Below are 22,046 nucleotides of genomic sequence, written 5' to 3' on the forward strand. Positions count from 1 at the left end.
GTTGACTTAGCCAGGCGTGTTTGGCCAGCCAGGCACTGGACTCCTCTTTGGAAGAAGATACCACAGTTTAGCAGGACAGTCTGGCTTCTACTTCTCCTCCTGAGACCACTGTGAGCAATAAGCATGTCACCCTCATTAAGAATCAGAAATGTGTCGGAGCCCTCCAGTCAGGAAATCAATGCCAAGGTCACTCAGTATCCAAAGTCAAAAATGTATTCCTTATCCCATTTCTCATCCTGAGTTACGCCTGGCCACATCGTCCAAAACAACTTGGTAAGGAACTTCAGTCCTTTCTTCCTCTAACACCACACAGGAAACCCTTAGCAAGTCTGCACATTCTTCCTTCAAAACCTACAATCTCACCATTTCTGGTCACCTTCACCCAACCCATCGGTGCATCCCATCGGCGCAGACTCATCCTGCTGCTTCATTTTCCTCTGGGGGCTTCCACTGCTCTTCAGCATCCCATCTATGTGGTCAGTCCTTTAGGGAAGTCTCACCAGCATAGGGATTTGTCTGTTGAGTTCACCTCAGTATCTAATAATACATAAAAACCTTCCTGACACATAAAAAGCAACCAATAAATATTTTTGAAAAGAAGAAAGGGGGGGGGGAGATGGGGGTAGGGAGAAGAGGGCAGGGAAAGAAGGAGGGGGAGAGAGAGGGAGGGAGACAGGGAGGGGGGGAGGAAGAAGTAAGGAAGACAGGAGAAAAAAAGGAAAGCAACACCTGCTGGGGATCCTAAGGCTAAAGCTGCCCCAGGTTGTAATTTCCCCTCTTCAGTTTAAGGAGTGAATCTACCATAAAGCCCAGAATGCAGTAGTCAGCAGTATGTGAAAAGCACTGTTGTAATTTATTACAACCTCCTTATTTTCCAACTTTCTAGTCCTTAACTTCCACAAAAAGAGGCACTCTACCTTCACCAGAATTTCCAGTCTCTCAAAACCTTCCACTTACCAAGTGTTAACCCTCCATCAAACACACACACACACTCTCTCTCTCTCCCAGCTTAGGGCTCAGTCTGGACTTTGCCATTATCAGCAATACCAGTAAATTCCCCATCAAACCAAGTAGACTCCCTCTCCAAATAGGGATAATTCTCACTTTCTGCATTATAATTTAGGCTCCTTAAAAACGATACTGGAGGAAGGCAAGATTGCGATAATTAGGATTCACCAATATCAGGCTCTCTGATTTAAAACGGACCTTCGTTCATGCTCCCCAGTCTCTGTTGTTCAATTACTGCCATCTTTATGAGACTTCCCATAATGAATCCTCTAAATCCCTCACCAATTTCTCGTCACCAATTCCATTTCAAACCTGCTAGAATCTTGGCAGGCGATTTCTACTACTAGAAAAGATCAAGATTATCAGGCAGTAAGTCCCCCATTTCCCTTTAATCTCTTATTCTCAAAAATAACCATCTTTTTATCCCAGAGGGAGAATTGCCCTTTTCCTCTCAATCTCCTGCTGAGCGCCATAGTCATAATTCTGAGGTTGAATGAGGTGCCTTTGATCCTTGAGATCTAAATAAGATTGGCTCGAACTCCATATTTACACTCTGCTGAAGTCCAAAGTCCTTCAAAAAGTTTCTAGAAATTTACAAAGGTCTTGAATTCTCAAGGCTGCCTCAGTAGCCGACCTCTCTCTCTGTGTTATTCCTATTATGTACTACACCGACCCAGAAGTGACATCTGGACTTCAAAACAAAAAAGGAAAGGAAAGAAAAAAAAGCGTTGTTGAGTCTCACTGAAAAGGCCCCAAGTGACATCATTCTGGCCAATGAGAAGGAAGCAGCATTCTGCCGGCAGGATCTGGGAATGCTTCCGTTTTCCCGCTAATGAGGGTGGGCTGGGGCTGAGAGCAGCCCTTCCTCCCACCCCCTGGGTCGAATGTGGATGTGTCTGGAACAACAGTAGCTGACTTGTGACCATAAGGCAACAAGTAAGTTCTGACATTTTAGAGCTACTGAACCAATGCCGACAGTTTTTACACTCACCGTTTTGTGCAAAAAAAAAAAAAGGTAAATCCTTTTTTTCTAAAACCACCAACTTTTCTCTTCTTTGATACTGCAAGCACTTAAAGCTGCTACAAAGTTTTAGAATCACAGTGATCATAACACTAAACCTATGACTTTCAGACTTCAGAGACGTCTGATCTAAGCCTTTATTACAGAGCCGTCTGGGAAATAGAGCACCTACGCCAGCAAGTGCCATCAGGGCTAGAGATGCAGTGATGGGCGAGTCAGTTCAGTTACTTAGCCCTGCGCCCAGGAGAAAATGGTAAAGATGGTGGGAGGGGGCAAAGCCCCTTCCTCGGAGTGAGACTTCATGTGATACCATCATGCCCTCACACCACCTGACTCCTTGAGTTTGACCTGAATACAGAGACTGGCCTAATCTCTAAATCTGCCCTGATTCTTAGGAAACCCAACTATTAGTAATAGACTGAACTTAACTGCTCACCCACCTGAGCCATGCAAGAGTCCCAAATTCCTTCTGTTCACCTTCACCCATGATCCAGCGTGACACTATTTTAATTGCTACAGTCTATCGTATAAACTCAGTGTGATGCCGGACAGATTAATTCTGAAAAATTATTTATATATAAAGACCTACAATTTAAAAGGCAGTAGAAAATAGATTTTGGTTCAGTCATACAGGAATTTTATACCTCCATTAAAAGTGATGTTGTATGAGCAGTTAGGGGTTTTCTGGGATGCTCAGAATATTATATTTGTTGACATGAGTGGTGATTATATGGGTGTTCATTTTATGCAAAATTCTTTAAGCTGTATATTTATGTTTTATGTGCTGTTCTAGATTTATATTACATTTCACAATATAAAGGTTTAAAATAGTATAAAGAATATTAGTGACATGAAAAGAGCTTAAAGATACCTTAAATAAAAAAGCAGGTTACACAACAACGAATAGAACGTCAAGATTTTTCACCAAACAGATATCATGTCAGATACCTGACATGTTAAAAGGTAGGTGATCTTCTATAAGGGTTGGCATACACAGAGATCATTGAAGAAGATGTACATTTCTAAAACATGGAAAAATAAATACTAAGTCACATGTAAGATAATCTTTTCTTATAAATCTTCATATGAACCACCGGGAAGTAACAGACTAGTTGGATAGGTATACACAGGATACATCTGTTCATTGGAATATTTTTCCATTTAAATTATGATCAGCATAAGACTTATTTTGAACAGTGAGAGGACTCACTGTAAGTCATCGTTGTTTTGGAATTTTGCTTTTATTGTTAAATTTCTTCATTAAAATCATCTGTGACACTAGTTAACAATGTCAAAGCAGTGTTTAAAGTGGTCAGAAGGTACCGTGAATCTTGTTCTATTGCCCTAGGCCTTTATGATTATAATGGATCATGTTCATGAAGACATCATAACATTATAAACAACTATCATAAAAAAGCAAATTACACCATGTAAAATGATCTACTATATCCTTGTTCTGATAACTTTATTGTAGCTCTGGCCCAGTATTAACATTACAAATTGAAAATACATTGTATATAAATTATTTTGAGAAGAAGTCACTGAATAGGCCAATATTCCACTATATACAGTCTTAGTCCTATAAGTCACTAAGCTGACTTTTAAAGGTTAAAAAGTCAAAAACAAGTTTGTGACTTGAATCTGCCATTGATTTGACAAACAGTTTCAGGGGCATAAACCGGGAAAAGTATTTCAGGAAGGAAGAATATTTTCTTTTCTCATTTGTAGAACAATAACACTTATTTCTGTACAATGAAAGATACTCTAATTTCATCCAGAATGTACAATCAGGGAGTAACGTTCAAGTGTTCCCAGATTAATGCCAAAATGGATTCAGCTTAGAAACAGAACCACAAATGCTCTAACATTAGCAGCAATCATTACTTATAGTTTGCGAAACTGTCAACAGCAAATGCCAATCAAATAAGTAACTTGTATTTAGATAACCCAAGTTCAGTGGGGAGTTTCTGAAAAAGAAATTATTATTTCAATGCCAAGTCATGCTTACAGCTTTGAACAAGTAGCAAAACATGGGCATGTTTCTCAAATGGATTTCACAGCATCAGTGCAAGAGCCGGAGGGGATGGCTTAGTTTTTTAAGCCTCAGATTTGAAATACCTAGACTCCCTGCAACTACAGCGTTAAATCCTCTGTGGAACCACAGCTTCAAATGCTATCAGGAGAGACTCAACTCTCCATCCCTCTGAGACTGATAAATTGAAAGCCATGAAGTTTAGAGGAAATGGAGGGGAGACTGCAGCCTCCTGCACCCCCCTCCTCACCCCACACAGGAAGACTCTATTTGTAACATCGCTTAATGTTCCATTTGAGGCTGTCTCCTTGGTAAGACTGGAGGATGATGTTCTTAAGACATTCGGAAATCTCACAACCCAGCAATGGACCATTTTTATAAACATTTAAACCAAATTTTAGACAGCTCAAAGTCGGCGGAAAACCTTATTTTTAATTCCCATTTAAGACAGTCAAGGAAATTCTAAGTATTTACTTTAAAGTGCATTATAGGTATCTGGCCAACTCTTTATAATTCCTGTGGAAATTTCTGAGTCGCAAATTGATTTCTTTTTGTTGCTTTGTACATTTCTGGACCACCTCCTCCCTGACATCAATTAATGGATGCTGGGTAAATGCCAATTAAGCAAAAGAATTTTATTCAATCTGCACAGTACTTAACCTTTCTCTCACATCCCCACCCTCATTCGCAAAACTTTATAAAACAAAGTAGAACATTCTTATTTTCTCCTGGTTTCAGATAAAGAAAGAGTGCCTCAGGAAGATTAGATAAGTAAGCCACGGCTGATAGGTTGTTGTCCTGCGTTTTAAAATCCACGTCTTGAGAATCTCCCTGAGAGTCTATTCTATCCTGTTGATAGTTTTACGTAAGTTCTATTTAGCAACATAAACATCTTACCAAAAAAAAATTATGTAATGCAGTCTAAACTTAAATAAAAATAACATATAACTAACTCTTTTATCAGTAATGCTACATATCTCTGCTGGTATGTATAGTAAATGATTTAAGAGAATGAAAAATTGAAAAGGATGCTGGGAAAACCCTGGACCATTTTTTAAAAGGTCTGCTACCTAATTAATCAATTGATGTCTCTTTTCATTTAAATTTACCTCAAAATAAAGCATAAGGATCCAGTTACATGAAAACCTAAGAGTAACATGAGGGTACTTCCAAGACTAAAACTCAAAACTATTCTCCAAATGTTAGTCAAAGAAAAATCAATCCAGAAGGAACGCAAATATCCAGAGTATGTTAACATCTTTAAGACAGAGCTGCAGACATGACTCTAAGTTTAAGTTAACTGGATAGTGGACCCATTGGGTATTTTAATAGATGCTAAAAAGCCACCAAAAAGTCAGATTCCTTTGAGGTGGCATATTAATTATTCTAAATACAAATACCTTTGGGGAAGCCAACCTATTGATACCCTTTCTCAGACATTCCCACTATAGTATAAGTTAGCCGTTTTCCTCCAACCAATAGATGAGTTGCATTTCTGTTAGGAATTTTGAGTTCAAGTGGGGAGAGAATAGTATTGGAAAAAAAGGGTGGGCTGAGTGGAGGTGACCAAGTTCAGGCTCTTTTAGCCAAAAGAAACACAAATGACTTAATTACAAGGGAGGACCTACAGGCAGCAGTGAGCAGTGAGACCAAATTTTCATGTATTGTGTTACACCATTTTTCTCTGAAGCCATGTCCTGGCTCCTGACATAGCAAAAAACTAAGGCTCAGTTCAGGTGCTAATGAAAATTAATTCAATGCACAATGTCTGTTTTCTTTGCTTTCTTATCCTATTTCACCCCCTCTTTTAAATTTCACATAGCATTAGCTTATCCTGATTATACCAGCAGAAATAATTTGTTTCTCCTCCAAAATCCCACAGTAGAAATTTATAATACTTTTCTTCAATTGCATCTACCGTTACAATACTTCCCCACCTTGGGATACACTTTCCAGACTATCATCCGCTGTTTAAATTGTGTATTTGATTTCGTAGCAATGGAGCCTTGAAGATTTTGAAAACCTCGCAACTCCCACCAAGTTAATATTTTAAAAGTCTGGATAAATTTGTAAATGCTTGTCAAAATTATTTGATGATGTGGCTTCCTCTGGCAACAGAGTCAGGTATCCCAGAGCCCCAAAGGGATTACTGGTTCATGCCGAGCCGTGCGCCTAGACAACCAAACTGTCAAAATGAGCAATCTCTACCATGCGCGTTGCTAAAAACAAGGCAACGGGTCTAAAAATGAAGTTGCTTATGCTATGGCTTCTGTCACCAAACCAAGAGTTAATTACAGTCTTGGCTCTTCCAGAAACAGAAACTTAAACCAGTCAATCAGGAACCTCCTGATCTGCACTAGTCACGCGTTCTGCCTGATTGTCCCCTGCCAACCCCAGAAAGGAAAGTAACCTTGGAGTAATTAACCCACTTTTTTGCCTACTCTAACTTTCCTTGTCCCCGCCTCATTCTCCCTATAGAAGTCTTTGATTCTGTACGGCTCCTCTGAGCTCCCTTCCATCTGCTAGATTGGATGCTGCCCAATTTGAATCAATTTTTGTCAAATGAACTCAAATTTTTCAATATGCCTCACTTTATCTTTTAACAGTTCCGGTGCCAGAAGAGAGCACAGAAGGAAGAACAAGCAACCACGTGAAGGTACCTGTAAGTCCCCTGAGCTCCGCTGCTTTCCCATGCCTCCAGAGGTGCTGGGAGGGTCCTGTTGGATTCGCAGCTTTTGCATTAGGAGCTTTCAGAAACTTCATTTGAGAGTTTCTTTTTCCAGGTCAGGTCCGATTTAGAAATTGGACCGGGTCTGACTTTGAAAGCACGCTAGGTGCTCCGGGTCCTAAACTGGCCGCAGTGGGACTGGGTCTGGCTTAAGCTGGACTGGGTCCAGTGTGAGGCCTTGGGTGAATAAAATTTTGTTTTAAGGTTGAGCAAGCAGGTTAAACTTACCAAAAATAATCTTGAATTACAGCAGCTACAATGGAGAATTTTAAACCACTTTAGATAATCTAATGCATTTAGGAGTTGCCCTAGAATAAAAGGGGTCTCAGCAAAGCACTATCATAAAGGGGGTAGGGAAGATAATTTTTCCTCCTCTACAGTTTCTGGGGGCCAGGAGGAGACCAGCTGGGACACTCCACTCCCCCTGCAGCCTACAGACAGAATCCTAGGCAAATGGCAGAAGCTGGCAAATGGCAAGAATTCTTACCAAAGTCAGCTTTCCCAGATCTCCATCTGTGGTATCTGGTTGAGAGAGGAAGGTAAAATTCTACTTCGTCCCTTCCTTTCCAAATTCAGATTGGCAGGAAAAAAAAAAAACACACACACACACATTTCAAGTATTAGATCTTTGAATTGTGACACATGAATTTGCTTTTAGGTACCCACTGGCTGTCAATCCTTTCTCTCCTGGGTACAGCTGCTGCCTTCTCATTTGTCTCATTTTGTGTCTTGAGAACTTGGCTTGGCACCTGTCAGGTTTGGGCCCCAAAAATCTGGCTATTCAGAAATGCAGCTTGCACGCCATTTGCACCTGTGGTCTTACTGGCTGTTGCCAGCTCTCAGGAAAATTGTCTTTCTCTCTTTTGGTTATCTTTGAGAGTGCCTCTGGATCTTGGGAGGGTAATATCTGTTGCACCGTTTTTGAGGACGCCCCTAAAGTCTAAAGGGTTGTTCAATATGGTCAGGAGCATTTACAGTTTGTCTCAGCTGAGGCCTGACAAGACATTCAAAAGGATTGTTTTTAATGTAGCTCTATGGTCAGAAGGTGGCCACATTGAAAATTGATAATCAGAGCTTGACAGGGAGTTTTTACGCCGTCTCCCCTAATCTAAAACGAAGCTATGTACCCAGAGGGATGGAAAACAAGCTGAAGCTTTTGTAAGAAGGTTTATTAAAACACTGGAAAGACGCACAGCCCTAAATCTAGAAAACAGGAATGCTTTGATTTCCATCTCAGTTGAAAACAGTCTTCCTGATATAAAGATGCAAATTGAGGGTAACAGAACTGAAGGGGGGCGGGGGTCAGCCAAACAACATCATCAGGATGCAACCCAATTCTTTGAGGAATTAAATACAGCTGTGGCGTCTTCCAAATCAAGCCTTTACAAGAAATGCGGCTCTAGAAACAATTCAGAGGCCACCTATTCTTTTTATCAATCCCCCAAACCTCCCCTATTAGTTAAAAAGATGTAAGTAAACGTTTACAAAGGAAGTTTTCCACAATATCCTGCACAGTGTATTTACTTAAAACTCGTTTTCAAACTCTTTAATATTTGTCAGCGTATCCTTTAACAACGCGAAGTCTCCAGCCCACCTGTATTGAGCACTGAAAGGTGTCAGGGACGAGGTGGAGGACGTTCCAGACGGAACCGTCCCTGCCCCGGAGCCCCAGGAGGGTGCGTGCACCTCCCCGAGCCCCGCAGAGTCCCTGTCTGCTCTGCCTTCAGCTCGGGGATCCCCAATGAGAGCACACCCTGCGAAAAGCTGTGGCTGTAAGCAAGCCTGCTTCGCCCATACTGCATAACCACCCCTGAGGCCACGGATCCCCGAGCCCATTTTGGATTTGAAAATTTGTCTACTTCAACTTTTCATTTAAAGGATAATAAGCGAAAACCAAATGAAAATAGTCCCAGGTCGTGCAACCCAGGGCTGCATAATTTCATTCTAGGCTCAGTCTGCCTTTCACAACGGGGGAAAGCAATGATTTGGTTAACTATTAAAAAAAAAAAAAAAACCTGCGTCCGACCTAAGGAGCCCCTAGCACCGAGCCAAGGCCCCCGCAGGCCAGAAAGCGCCCGCGGCTCCCGCGCTCCCGCGGCCCGAGGAGGCCAGGTCTCGCGAGAGTAGCGGGAGCGCGGCCCGCGCCCCAAGGGAGCCGCCGAGGCCGCGGGCTGGGCGGGGCGCCGGGGATCACGAGTGCGCGAGCGCGGGCGGCCCGCTGAGCTGCGGCCCCGACTCTTCTCCGCGCGCGCGGCCATGGCACGGAAGTGGCGCCTCCCTCTGCTTCTGGTGCCGCTCCTGCTCGGCCCGGGCCTCCTGCACAGCTGCAGCCCTCTGCCCCTGGTCCTCAACACTTGGCCTTTTAAGAATGCAACCGAAGCAGGTGCGGGCGGCGGCCGGGGCGGGGCCTGCGCTGCGGGGGCTGGCCCGGGGCGGGCGCCGGCGGGGCGGGCTGGCGCGGGCCGGGGCCAGCCCTTCCGCAGCCTCAGCGCCCAGGCTCTCCCGCGCCTGCTCCACCGCGGCGCCTCTTGCGGTGGGTCCCGAGTCCTGCTTTCCACTGCTGCTTTTCAGGGCCTCCTCGCGTCACGACCCGCCCTCCGTTCAGCCCCGCGCCGCCTTGTTTCCCACCAGGTTGCTGACCTACAGCAGTGAGGGCCTTCCTGCTTAGACTCTTCCGGGGGCGCCTCCGCGGTCCTCCCTGACATCCATTCTCTCACGGGGGCCGTCTCTTGTCTCTCCACCTCTCTAAGCCCTCCGTTCTTCCCGGTACCCTGAACGCAACTGCAGTTTGCAAAAGGCTACTAATTCCCCAAAGCATACATACTCTTTTTACATTTACTTTGTTGTTGTTACATGCTGACATTGTGTATTTGCCACCTGGAATACAGAGTTTCGGTCGTGGTTGGCCGTTAAAATCATCTGTGGAGCTTAAGTACCCGTGCCTGAGCTCTACCTCCTGAGATTTTCATTTAACTGCTGGGAAAAGGACCTCTGTGTTTTGTTTTGTTAAAGCTTTCTAAGTGATTTTGATTTGCCGCCAAGATTGAGAACCGCTTACGTGTCACCTCTTTCAGGAAGCCTTCCTTGATTTGCTGCCCTTATGCCCAGTCTGTTAGGTACCTATCTTCTGTGCTTTGATTCAATCCTGTACATACCATGATCTTGTCATTTATTCATGTATTGTGTGTTTGTCTCATTCATTCCGAGACCTACTACCCCAAGCGTAATTTCAGACTCCTCCTCTCCCATCTGAGGCTGCCAATACAACTTACTGGGGCAGAATTGACTCCGGAATTTGGTGCAGCTAAGTGTATGTTACAGGCGGCGCATAGGATTCAGTGAGCAAACAGGGCTGTGAGAGAGAAATGAACAGCGATGAGGACACAGAGCAGGAAGTGCAGCGGCTAAGGCAGGGGACATAGAAAGGCCGCCTGTAGTGAAAGGGGAACTTCTTGAAATACACTTTCAAGCCTGTCGGTCCAGTAGTAATACTTAAAATTACCAGGAATAGCACCTTCCCTTCACGGAATTCTATTTTTATTAATAAGACATTGACCACCAAAGATCTTTTTTTTTTTTTTTTTTTTTCCTTCTCAATGTATGGGACTCCACAGAACAAAGTACTGCTAAAATCATGGCCACTGGAGCCAAAATGGGCTTTTGAATCCTGACTCTGCTACCTAAAAGTTGTGTGACCTTGAACGTGTTACTTAACCTCTCTGGGTCTGCTTCCTCCTATTTAAAATGAGGATAGTAATTGTACAATACTTACCTGAAAAGCTGTTGTGCAGATCAGTGGATGAAGCCATGCCTAGCCCACGCTGTCATTATTGCTGTTAGGGTGTGGTTATTGAGACTTGCTGTGATTGATGTCACCTCAATAAAAGTACTAGTTGTATATATTTTTTTTTTTTTTTAAAGATTTTATTTATTTATTTGACAGAGAGAGAGACAGCGAGAGCAGGAACACAAGCAGAGGGGGAGTGGGTGAGGGAGAAGCAGGCTTCCCGCCGAGCAGGGAGCCCGATGCGGGGCTCGATCCCAGGACCCTGAGATCATGACCTGAGCCGAAGGCAGTCGCTTAACCAACTGAGCCACCCAGGCGCCCCTAGTTGTATATATTTTTGATAATCTAGTGATGCAGAAGAAATTTATAAGACTGACTTAATGAATTTTCAATTTAACTGCCTTTTAGTGGCTTCACTTAGAAAATTGAAGGAGAGGAGACATTTCTTACACAGCACAGAAATATTAGCAAGTAAAAAACACCCCTCACTTTATATCAGTAGCCAGTCTTTAGATTCTTCGCCGTAAATAGTTGCATCATACAACTTTGTCTATATCCTTCCTTTGTCACGCTTACTAAACTAAAATTCTGAATAACTTAGTGTAAATGTGAAATTTCTTTTATATGAGTTTTCAAAACGTTTCTGGTTTGTCGCATTTGGCACTGAAAAAAAAATCAGTATATAAACCAGGATTTGATTAACAGCGTGGAGGACCTTAGCATCTGGAGGCTCGACCCTGGATGCAGTTGAGCAGGGCTGTGCCGTGTGTGAGAGGGAGCAGTGTGACGGCAGTGTGGGCTTTGGAGGGAGCCCCGATGAGCTTGGAGAAACCACACTGGACGCCATGATCATGGACGGGTAAGAACATCAATCAACCTTCTACTGAGAGCAAGACAGGCGTGTGTAAGCTTTGTCTGGTCAAAACCCCTAGTTTATTGTACATGTCCTGTCCAAATACAAGGAATTTCCCTCCCTGTTGAAAGAAAATCATCATAATAGAAATATCACATGGAAGTAGGTAGTCTTCTTAGAACACACACAATCCCAAGCTTTGAAAAGATGTCTGCCCTGGTAGACCATCATTGACCTGCCGTCCCCGTAAGCTGTGGTTTGCATGACCCAAAGCCTTAAAACCACTTCTGGAAGCCACGTTTAAAATGAGTCAGGAGAAACTGAGAATGACGGTACTGTGGTAGATTGATTTGCTGTTTGTTCCTTAATCTGTCTGCTTGTGGGAATTTGTATGAACTTCATGCATGTGCTGTCGTGTGTAACGTTAAGACGGTGGAATTTATCCTACAAAACTGTTGCTCCAGGTAAACCAATACTGTTTTTATCTTTGAACCTGTGAAAGTACCTTAATCAATCGCATGCACTTTTTTCTTTCAGCACTACTATGAACGTAGGAGCGGTAGGAGATCTCAGGCGAATTAAAAATGCGATCGGTGTGGCTCGGAAAGTGCTAGAACATACAGCACACACGCTGTTAGTGGGAGAGTCAGGTATATTTTTACAACACTGAAGCTTTATCTAGCCCTCTGTCTCTGTTCCTCACTGTGAAAAAATAAAATCGATCAAAGCCGGCCCAAGTTCCAATTCTAGCTCTTTTACTTAATATCTATTTACTGTCAGGTAAGTTACTAAACTTCCAAATTCACACTTTCTTCATCTTTAAAATAGGAAAAAATAAAGAACAATATGCTAAAGTTTTAAACATGGATAACATGGTGGAATGGATGCTAAGGTTTGGAGGGTAGAGACATTGACTAGGGAAGCTAAATAAAACAGAAAAATTATGAGTGCTCAAAAAAAAAAAAAAAAAGGATTTAAAAAACCTGGTTCCTTATCTATAGATAGGTAATTGCTGGACTGAAGCATGAGCCAGCAACATTTCTCTCCCTGAATTCATTGTATCAGGGTGAGACCACAGAGCATTCTTCTCGTCCGAAGACGGGCACCAGAGTATTGCTATGACAGCGTCAGTTGCTTGAACGTCTTCCATATTATATACCAAAAATCGTACAGTGACCTATAATCAAAAATACTTTTTAATGATGAATTAGTTAATAACTCCACAGTTAGGCGTCCTTCATTTTTGCCAAAAGATGGAATTAAAAACTGCCTGACAAGCTAAAAGATCTGTTACTCACACATGGCTCTTTGTTTGGTGTCTCAACGCTGGGCATTGCGCCCTAGTTAGAACAATAAGATTCTTGCTTGTGAGTGGGGTGTGCAAGAAGGGAGATTGGGAAGGGGGATGGAAAAGAGAATTAATAACTGTCACAATATACACCCCAAGGGTCTCAAGCAGATCAGATTTAGGAATTACGTGGCAGTTGAGATCTAGAAACTGATGTCCTTAAAACTGTTCGTGTCTGAATATTCTTCTCAAAGTTGTCGTGTGCCCCCCGGGATGGTGTACCCCACTTGAGAGACTGCTGACCAAGAACACTTCCTGTATATGTATTTTATTTAGAAGGCAATGCTTAATTTATCTTTTTCTTTTCTTCCTAATCTCCAGCCACCAAGTTTGCTGAAAGTATGGGGTTTATCAGTGAGGACTTATCTACCAATACTTCTCGAGCCCTTCATTCAGATTGGCTTGCTCGGAATTGCCAGCCAAATTACTGGAGGGTATGTAGACCCAATTTTTAAAAGTAAATCACTAGAAAATATGAAGCGACACCCCATCTGCTCTTTGTTGGCTACCTGTTGCCTAAAGTGCTGGTTATCACCCTGGTTGCACTTGAGAACCGACGATTTAAGTCGACTCTCTGGGCGTGGATGTTCCCAAACACTCCTTAGCTGCTTCTCGTGCACGTACGTCCGTGGTGGAACACTCCTGGATCTTGGCAGCAGTTCTCAAATTGGGACGGCACTGATGTGGGCAAGAGTGGGTGGCCTCGGTCAGAACAGCTCTGCTTGTATTTCCTTGCAACACAAGGTTCCAAGTCTAAAAAAATCAGCGTTTGGAAACCATTTGTCTAAAATATTTCTTAAATTTTGTCTGCATGAAGTATACCCAGTATCTTGCCCTGTTGACTGGATCTATATTATTAGGTGGCTAGTGTGTTAGTGGTGGGGTCATTTATTTTTAAATCAGTGGGACTTTTAGCATAAATCTGTTTGTCTTTGCCATCCAGAACCCTTCTGTGAACTACCTTAGTCTCTCATCTGTTTCTTCTCCCAAACCCTAATAACCTTTGAGTAACCAGTGAGTCTCAGGGGTTAGCATTTGAAAGAGGCTAGTGTATAAAACTGGGTCAGGGGAGGCAGCAAGTGCACTAATGAGTAAGACCTGAGCAGTAGGTTTCCTGATTAAATACTAATCCATATGCACCACCTAAATTTATGAGTTTTAATCCTTTTCTTGTGTCTTTAAATCCATAGAGGAATCTGAGTACAACTTAGAATATGTTTGCATGAACCTAGCTTTGAAATAAAGAGCGTTTTAAAGTAGATTTTGCTTTAAATCTCAGAATTCTTCTTTGGCCAGAGAACAAATTCTGAAATTTAAAGGTCAGGCTGTGTACCTAATTCCTTTGAGGATTAAGATCTAATACACAAATCTTCATTCCTGTCTGCCATCGTGCAGAGAACTTTAGCCATATAAAGAGAAAAATTAGGGTTTTTTTCCAGACAGTATAGATGTGGATTCTATATTATGTAATTCTGATACTAGACTAGTATTAAAATAAATTATATCCATCCGTTCACATAAGACTTAGCTAATCTTTGGTTTTTAATTCATACCTTTCAGTTACCAGACATCTTTTGGGTTTCTTGCTAGTGTTTCATCATTGTATGTGACTACTTGCCAGTTTGTAAAATGAACCTTCCTAAAAACTAAAACTTAAATCTTGTTCACAGAATGTTGTCCCAGATGCTTCAAAATACTGTGGGCCTTACAAACCACCTAGTATCTTAAAGCAAGAAGGTCCTTCCCATAAAGAAACAGGAGATAACCACGGTCATGATACAATTGGTAACTTGCCTTTTATATAATTGTTATGGTTAAAGTTCAGCCATTTTTAATTGCCTTTCTGTAGTTCTTAACTCCTTCGTCCTTATTTATGTGCCAGAAGGTGATTTCAACCACTTGCACGGCCAGGTAAGCCTGTTTGTAGATAGGTGGGTGCCCGTACACACGGTTTCCTTCCATTGTGTCTCTATGCATTTAGATAACTTACACAAGGCCCCTAAAATCTAGTGATTAGCCACTTACAGATTTTTAAATCTTTACTTGATACGTTGGGTTTTTTTTTTTTAAGGTTTTATTTATTCTTTAAGTAATCTCTATACCAACATAGGGCACAACCACGACCCTTGGATCGAGAATCACGTGCTCTTCCGACTGAGCTCGCCATGCGCCCCTGCTTGATACGGAGTTCTTTAATAATTTTATATTGTTTGCCACATTAGAGCTGTCATGTTGAAAATTTCCATTATTCTGTGTCAATGACTTGCTCTGGAATTACCTTTGAAAGGTAACTGAGCAGTTTGAAGAGTAAGGATATAGAAAGTCTGCCAGATGATGCTCTGACAGTGGGGTCTGAAACAGTACACATTAGGCAAGTGGTGTAATTTTCAGCATTCCTGAGCTTCCTGTTTTCTTCTACCCAAAATTATTGAGTGAGGATATTTGTATTACCAGCTGCTGAAGTATTTGTTTATATTCGAGGTAAACCTCAGAGCCTACACCTACAATGATTTTTTTTTTTTTTTTTTAAACTTTTAGGCATGGTTGTAGTCGATAAGATGGGACGTACTGCTGCCGGGGCGTCTACAAACGGTATAAAATTCAAAATACCTGGGTTAGTGTTTCTGAAAGAACGGATCTTGCAAATACGCATTGAGTACAAACCAGCATGTGCAAGGTGCTAGTGAGAGATGCAAAATGTAAAGCACAACCCCACCCCTACCGCTGAGATAGATAAATGTGAAAGCAAATAATTGAGTATCTGCTAAGTGCCAAAGGCTTGGGCATTGCAGCCGGTGCCATGGAGCTCAGGGATGGCAGGGTGGTCTGAGCCAGCGGGGCAGTTGGCTGGGGAGAGGCCAGCAGGGAGATGCTAGGGGCCGAGCCGGAGCCTCAGGGAGGGAAGGGAGCATCCAGGCTAAGGCACGCACAGACCTGGGGTAGCGCGTGCTCGGTTCAGGGCTCCTACCTGCTGGAAAAGAAATTGCATGAATGTCAGGTGCCCCGGGGGGGGGGGGGGGGTGTGGACTGAAGCCACATTGCAGGGGGTCCTGAGTCAGTTTAAGGATTTCTGGATTTTATTTTAAAATAGTAGAAAAACACCCAAGGTTTATTACAAGGAAGAACCTTGGTAAAATTTTGGCACATGAGAGAGAAAGCAAGAATAGACTGTAGCTGAGGAAAACCAATCGGAACCTATTGAGATAGTCCAGAAATGCGATGACAAAGGATGGTGGTAATTGAATAGTCACTAAATCTGTGACATCTTGACATCTAACTGGCTGGCATCTAATGCTTATATCATGAACTGAGGTGTGTGGAAACCTTAGTTGAAAAACAAGTGAAAATCTTTGCTCTCCATGTTCTGATGAAGACTTTACTTAGAACAATCATCAGTGGCTAAGTAGAAACATCCCCTGTTGTTGAATCATCTCCTAAAATACTGTGGCATTCACACTTAATCTCCTGTCCTGAATTTTTGTGCCGTGCCCTCACAAAGTCGAGTAGGAGATTCGCCAATACCCGGAGCTGGTGCCTACGCGGATGACAGCGCGGGAACGGCCGCGGCCACTGGCGATGGGGATATACTGATGCGCTTTCTACCCAGGTGGGACTCCTCCCGTTTAGGACCCTTCGAGATCTTGACAGGAGATGGCGTCTGTCAAGACAGAAAATAACCGTTGGTGCCAGGCCATCTGGTTTTGTGTGCATGAGAGCTTTCTAGAAATTCTGCTTCCATGCCCTTTGCCTCTGTCATTTTCGATGGTGGTAATTTAAGTCATCATCGTCCTCTGAAATAGAATATTTCTTGCTTTACTTCCCAGATGAGAATACTTAGGATGCATTTAAATCATTTGTGTAAGGCCGCCGAGTAAAGGAACTGTGGTAATTGATGATAAAAGTAGGAAAGACAGTCACTGTGTACAGTTAATTCCTGGAAGACGACTATTACAGCCGAATGTCTTGCACATGCCCACCATTTCCCCCATTAATTGCAGCGCCATTTCTTATTTAAACATAACCTCTATTCTTTAGGACTTCTGGCTGTCATTCCTAAGTAACAGTTATCCAGCCAGAGCCAAAAAGAACAGTCCTCATTTGAAGTGAAGGGGTAGATAAGTTGAAAAGATAGACATTGTATCTAGGTTTACTTGCCTTCCCAGTTGAAGGTAACAGGAGTTACTGACTTCTCTTAGGTATTTTATCAACTGTGACAATTCTGATGGTTTTAGGTTTCTAACTTCAAGTAACAAATTTGGACTCTGTTGACTCTGTGATCCTAAAAGTTCTGCCTCTGTTTAAATCAGCTACCAAGCTGTAGAATATATGAGAAGAGGAGAAGATCCAACCATAGCTTGCCAGAAAGTGATTTCCAGAATTCAGAAGTATTTTCCAAACTTCTTTGGGGCTGTTATATGTGCCAATGTGACTGGAAGTTATGGTAAGTTTTATTTGGAATTCGTATTTGCGTGAACTTGTAAATGTTGTTGAAAACATACACTTTAAAATATTGTAGTGTAATTTGCTCCTATACAATGGAAACAGGGACTGTATCAGGTAGACACTGGGTCACTGTTAATCGTTGATCTGCCAAGACCCCCAAGAGTGCTTAAATATACCTACACCCCCGCCTCTGGCTGACTCTCGGTGCTCATGACCCAGTGTTTGGCTCCTAGTTCTTCTCTTTGACATGGGTCCACCGTGTATTCAGCTTCAGCTCTGGTGCCCGGTGACATGGACTACTCTAGTCGAATGCTTTTATTAATTAGAGGTCGATAGGGACAAATTGTCTTCCCAGCTTCTTTTCCATTCATTATATTAATGTCTCAGTCATTTAGATCTTCTTGGGGCTCCAAGGTACCAAACGTATTACTAATTAGTAAGCCAAAGAAGTTGGCAGAATTATTTTTACACTGCATTTGAGGCATGTCCTTTACTTCATTCACTTTCCATATGAGCCTATCACAGTTTCCAAGTGTTTCAAGATCAACCACTGCTGCTTTTCATTAGGGAATTTTCAGATGAGGAAGATACACAGCTTACTGATCAATATAACGTATTAGGTTAGACTGCTTATTATTGTCCTTTGATCTTTTACTTCCCACAGTTCTGTATTTGAAAAACTTGTTTGAGGAATTCCTTATTCTTTTTTAAGTACTGAGATACCCAGGTCAATAAAAGTGATGGGGGGGAGGGGCAGGCTTTATGTTTACAGTGAGTCAGTTCAATTGATTCCGTCTTATGAAATAAACCTTAGAAGGCTCAAAATTGGATTTAACAAAATGTAAAAATGACAATTATGTAATTGTAGATGAATTTAAAATTGACTGGTTCTCTAAAGCAATGGCATTAGAAGGGGACCGTGCAGGTGTTTGGGCAGGGGAAAGACCCCCATTGCCATAGGTGGGGAGGGCGGCAGGAAACTGGCTTCAGTAAGGGGAGCTGGATTAGACACAGAGTATCTTTTGACAAAGAGATCTTCCTGTGGAAGAAGAATAGAAAAGAACAGGGAGCGAGGGGAGGGGAGGATTAGGGCTGAATCATGGGCATACCTTAGTGGCTAGGGAAATAAAATTTTGGGCATTTGCCTAAATAATTTTTCCTAAGAAAAGGATATGAAACCAGAGTGAAGTAATAGTATTAAAGATATCATGTGTGTATACAAGCAGAAAATCAGCCTGTATTCTGAGGCTCGAAGAGATGGCTTCCCCACCGCCCCCCCCCGCCGTTCTGTCCTCTCATGGCTGGTCAGCTTATCAGGACTGAGCGTGCTTCTTCGTGTGGCTCAGTTAACTTGGGGTCCACGACAGCCAGCAGCCAGGCAAAGCAGCTGTGTGTGTATTGGTTGTAAAGATGTGCATCCTCTATTCACCCAGACAACGTTCTTTTTTCTTGGCCCCAGGTGCCGCTTGCAGTAAACTTCCCACATTTACTCAGTTCAGTTTCATGGTTTATAATTCTCTAAAAAATCAGCCAACTGAAGAAAAAGTAGACTGCATCTAATCCAGCTTTTCCGTCCGCATCTATATTTAAAGAGGAAAGAAACAAAGGCTGAAAAGGTTACTCACTGTCGTCGTATCCTATGCCTCATGCATTCTACCTTCTTTGTATAAATAGGCACAAAAATAAACGTGGGCTGAAGTAGCACTTTCCCTTTCTCTGTCGGACGTGGTTCTTATGATCTTGTTATTTAAGCTTTGTCTATCCCCTGAACATGAATATGTATGCATGTATTTTGTATATGTTTAAATTTTAAGTGATATTTGGATTTCTGCTCAAAGTTTCAAGACATGGCTACTTTGGGGATTTATTTCCACAGTGATGTATTAAGGACAAAGGAAATAATGTGCATTTGGATACTTAAAATAATTAGAGGGTCCAAGTTTTTTAGACCCAAAGAACAAAATACCAGTGAGTTGCAGCATGATTAGCCCTGATTCAGTTTCATTACCTTACAGTGATGGGTCTCTTATCACTGATTATCAGCTTTACATAATGTTCCCTACCAGCTTGAAGAGGAAAGAATGCCATTAATAATAAAGGCGGTTTTGTTTTGCACGTATTCAAAGGTATGGGCAGATCTGATGAGCAATTGTGTTGATTTCCTTTGGTTTTTCCCTCTGATGGAGTTCTCAATGTGTGAAGCTTCTTTAGTTGCAAAAATCCCTGATCATTTAGCTACTAATACTTAGTATTGAGAATTTGTTCTGAAAATGTTTTAGGGAACTTGATCGATACGACAGCATTACTAACCTCTTGTGCAGAGTTTGGTGATTGCAGTTGGAAATAGGGCAGGAAAATGGTGGCTAGCTGGGCATCGTTTTCCTTGGCACTTGGTCAACTATCTGGCTGACAGCCAGAGAGTTGTATATGTGCCTTCTCAGCATCGTCTTTTCCTTCAAAAGCATTATCTTGTACATAAATCTGTGTGTATAATATTGTCCTCAAACTGTAGATCTGCTCTGATTTTTTCGATGCCTCTTAATATTTAATGTTCTTTATAATTTAGGGCTAGAGAACTATAGTTTTGAGAATGCTTTCAGTTCCCTTGTTCTCAGACCTTGCTGTGTGTAACTGTCTGGAGAACCTCTTCACAAACACCCTCTGCTTCAGGTGTGAGAACCCGACTAATGCCATCTTGGACCAATGTGTCCTGGGGACGGCTGTGTGACCTGGAGAGTTCTGGAGCACAGCCCCTGCCACACACACACACACACACACACACACACACACACACACACACACACTTTATTTTTAACTACACTCAAGTACATCCTTGGGGCAAAAATCAGCTCTGGAGATCGGACTATGATTCTCAAACATTTCCTCTCAGGTGGTCGCCCAGCCTCTAGGGCTATAAAAATCGGGTTTTACAGGGGGTAGGGTTCTGGACCTCTACTCATCTTTCAGCTGCCCAAGACACACTTCTCTCCCTGAGTCCCCTTAATAAACCATTTCCTGTCAAGCTGAACTTGTTGGCCTTTTTCTTTGGTCTTAGGGCTGCTTTGGCCTTTGGAGGTCATGTTGCAAATACCTCCATTTCAGGAACACTAGCCCACCAAATCAGATTCTTCAAAATTAGAATCTGAAATCCGGAATAAGCGGCTACTAATGGTAGCCTGTAAACTACTAGGGAAATAATCCTACAGATTCACTCACATTCACAGAGAAGAGAAACTCTTACTTTTGAGGGTTCTCATGAGGTATATTGATTTGTTTAAATCTGTATTGGGCCTTGGAACAAATGAGAGGAAGCAGATTTAAGCTTGCAGTGTACTTATATCAAGATGGAATCCCTGTTTTGTATGTTGGTTATCTGTTAATATTTTAGGCAGCCATGTACCAGCAGAAAAATTGAAAGTCCTCATGGCCTGTCATTCCCCAGCAAATTAAGAGTTTAGCTGTTAAAAACTGATGTGGGAAGCAAAGGCAGAAGAAAAATTATTAAATTTCCTTACTACGTAGAGCCCATTGACAAGTCCTTGAAATAGGCAGAGTGACCTTCCTCTAGGGACTCGGCTGCCTCCATGTTAATACTTTGCTAAGGGCAAAAGGCAATCCTAGCAAGACCCCCAGGATCCTGTAAGTCTACTTTGGAAACTTCTTTTACCTCTAAAGCCCCCAAGATGCATGTTGGCAATCATCCCCCAAGCATATGGCCCACCGATATACATCTGGAGGATCTCATGACTCAGGTTTTATGAGACAGTAATAAATGACCTCTCCCCAACAATAGCTAGCCCCTTCAAGGTCCCGGAAACCTTGCTTCCAAATTCCTTAGAGACTTAGGCTATCCCTAACCCCCTCCCAACTTGAAAGTATCTAATGGGCCACTCCTCATGACCCCAGTACAGCTCCTTCTGCCCATGGGTCCTGTCCCGGGCTTTAATAAAACCACCTTCTTGCACCAAAGACGTCTCAAGAATTTTTTCTTGGCTGTTAGCTCCGAACCCTAACATCTTTCCTACATCAAAAACAACCCACTTATGTTTTTAAAAGGTATTTTCTCTCCCACTCACATTCTTCTTGATGGAAATAATTTCCCTATATATCTAATGTAGAAAGAAATGGAATTAGCTTTGGAAATATTTTTTTTTAAGTTCTAGATTTGAATATCATATTAACTAAAGGCTGCAGATGTTATTGTCTTTTCTTTTGAAAAGCTAGAATTTTTTTTTTTTTTTTTTTTGTCCCTGGTGACAATGTGCAGAGAGGGAGCTCACCTCTTTAATGATGATGTTTTGATAATCAGTGTTCACTGGGGTCCGTAGGGGAGACACATAGATAACTAGTGAAATGCACAATTCAAAAAGGGAACTGTGAGCCAATCATAAATGGAACTTAGAACTGGTTCCCTAGTGTGGTGACTAACATAACATAATAAAAATAAATAAACATTAAAAATGAACTGTTTCCATAAAACTTCATAAAAGCGAGAAAGTGCTTGGGGAAGGGAACCTTGGAAAAATTAATCATGATCTAACTTTTTTATGGCAAACAGTAGTTGGTGATTTTCGTCACATCTATCCTAGCTGTGCCACTACGTGGATGCAGGGCCAGGAGGCAGCTTGGGGTGAAGGTAAGAGCTAGGATTACAACACCTTCCCCATTGTGCCAGGTTTCTTTCCTTTGACCCTACAGAAAATGTTCTATTACTTACCTACTACTTAAGCGAAATTAAATTGTCCTAGCACACATACCCATTAATCAACTTTAAGTGAGAACATGAATGTTGTCACTCGGATTTGTTAGTCAGGTTTTCTATACTA

At 42.2% G+C, this 22,046-nt stretch overlaps 1 protein-coding gene across 2 annotated transcripts; it reads left to right on the forward strand.

The window, feature by feature from the left end:
• The first annotated feature begins 8,961 nt into the window (after nt 1–8,961).
• On the forward strand, nt 8,962–18,941 carry AGA (aspartylglucosaminidase). Of its 2 annotated transcripts, none has more exons than XM_036121883.2 (9): nt 8,962–9,172; nt 11,282–11,435; nt 11,967–12,079; nt 13,099–13,211; nt 14,448–14,562; nt 15,316–15,369; nt 16,285–16,384; nt 17,085–17,218; nt 18,680–18,941. In XM_036121883.2, exons 1-9 carry the CDS (start codon nt 9,046–9,048, stop codon nt 18,778–18,780), a joined length of 1,011 nt encoding a protein of 336 aa, XP_035977776.1. In that variant the 5' UTR covers nt 8,962–9,045; the 3' UTR covers nt 18,781–18,941. The 2 variants fall into 2 exon arrangements, with proteins under 2 accessions (XP_035977776.1, XP_035977774.1); XM_036121881.2 differs by having other exon boundaries at nt 8,963–9,172; nt 15,316–15,391; nt 16,277–16,384.
• Nucleotides 18,942–22,046: the final 3,105 nt, after the last annotated feature.

The sequence above is a fragment of the Halichoerus grypus genome, chromosome 3, assembly GCF_964656455.1.
Source record: "Halichoerus grypus chromosome 3, mHalGry1.hap1.1, whole genome shotgun sequence".
In the NCBI taxonomy this organism is placed as follows: Eukaryota; Metazoa; Chordata; class Mammalia; order Carnivora; family Phocidae; genus Halichoerus; species Halichoerus grypus.

Bases quoted from the DNA above. Each gene is read 5' to 3' on its own strand.
- AGA (XM_036121881.2), top strand. From the start codon at position 9,046: ATGGCACGGAAGTGGCGCCTCCCTCTGCTTCTGGTGCCGCTCCTGCTC. The intron at 11,436-11,966 runs GTAAGAACATCA...TTTTTCTTTCAG, and splicing joins GACGCCATGATCATGGACGG to CACTACTATGAACGTAGGAG. The intron at 15,392-16,276 runs GTTAGTGTTTCT...GCCCTCACAAAG, and splicing joins ATAAAATTCAAAATACCTGG to TCGAGTAGGAGATTCGCCAA.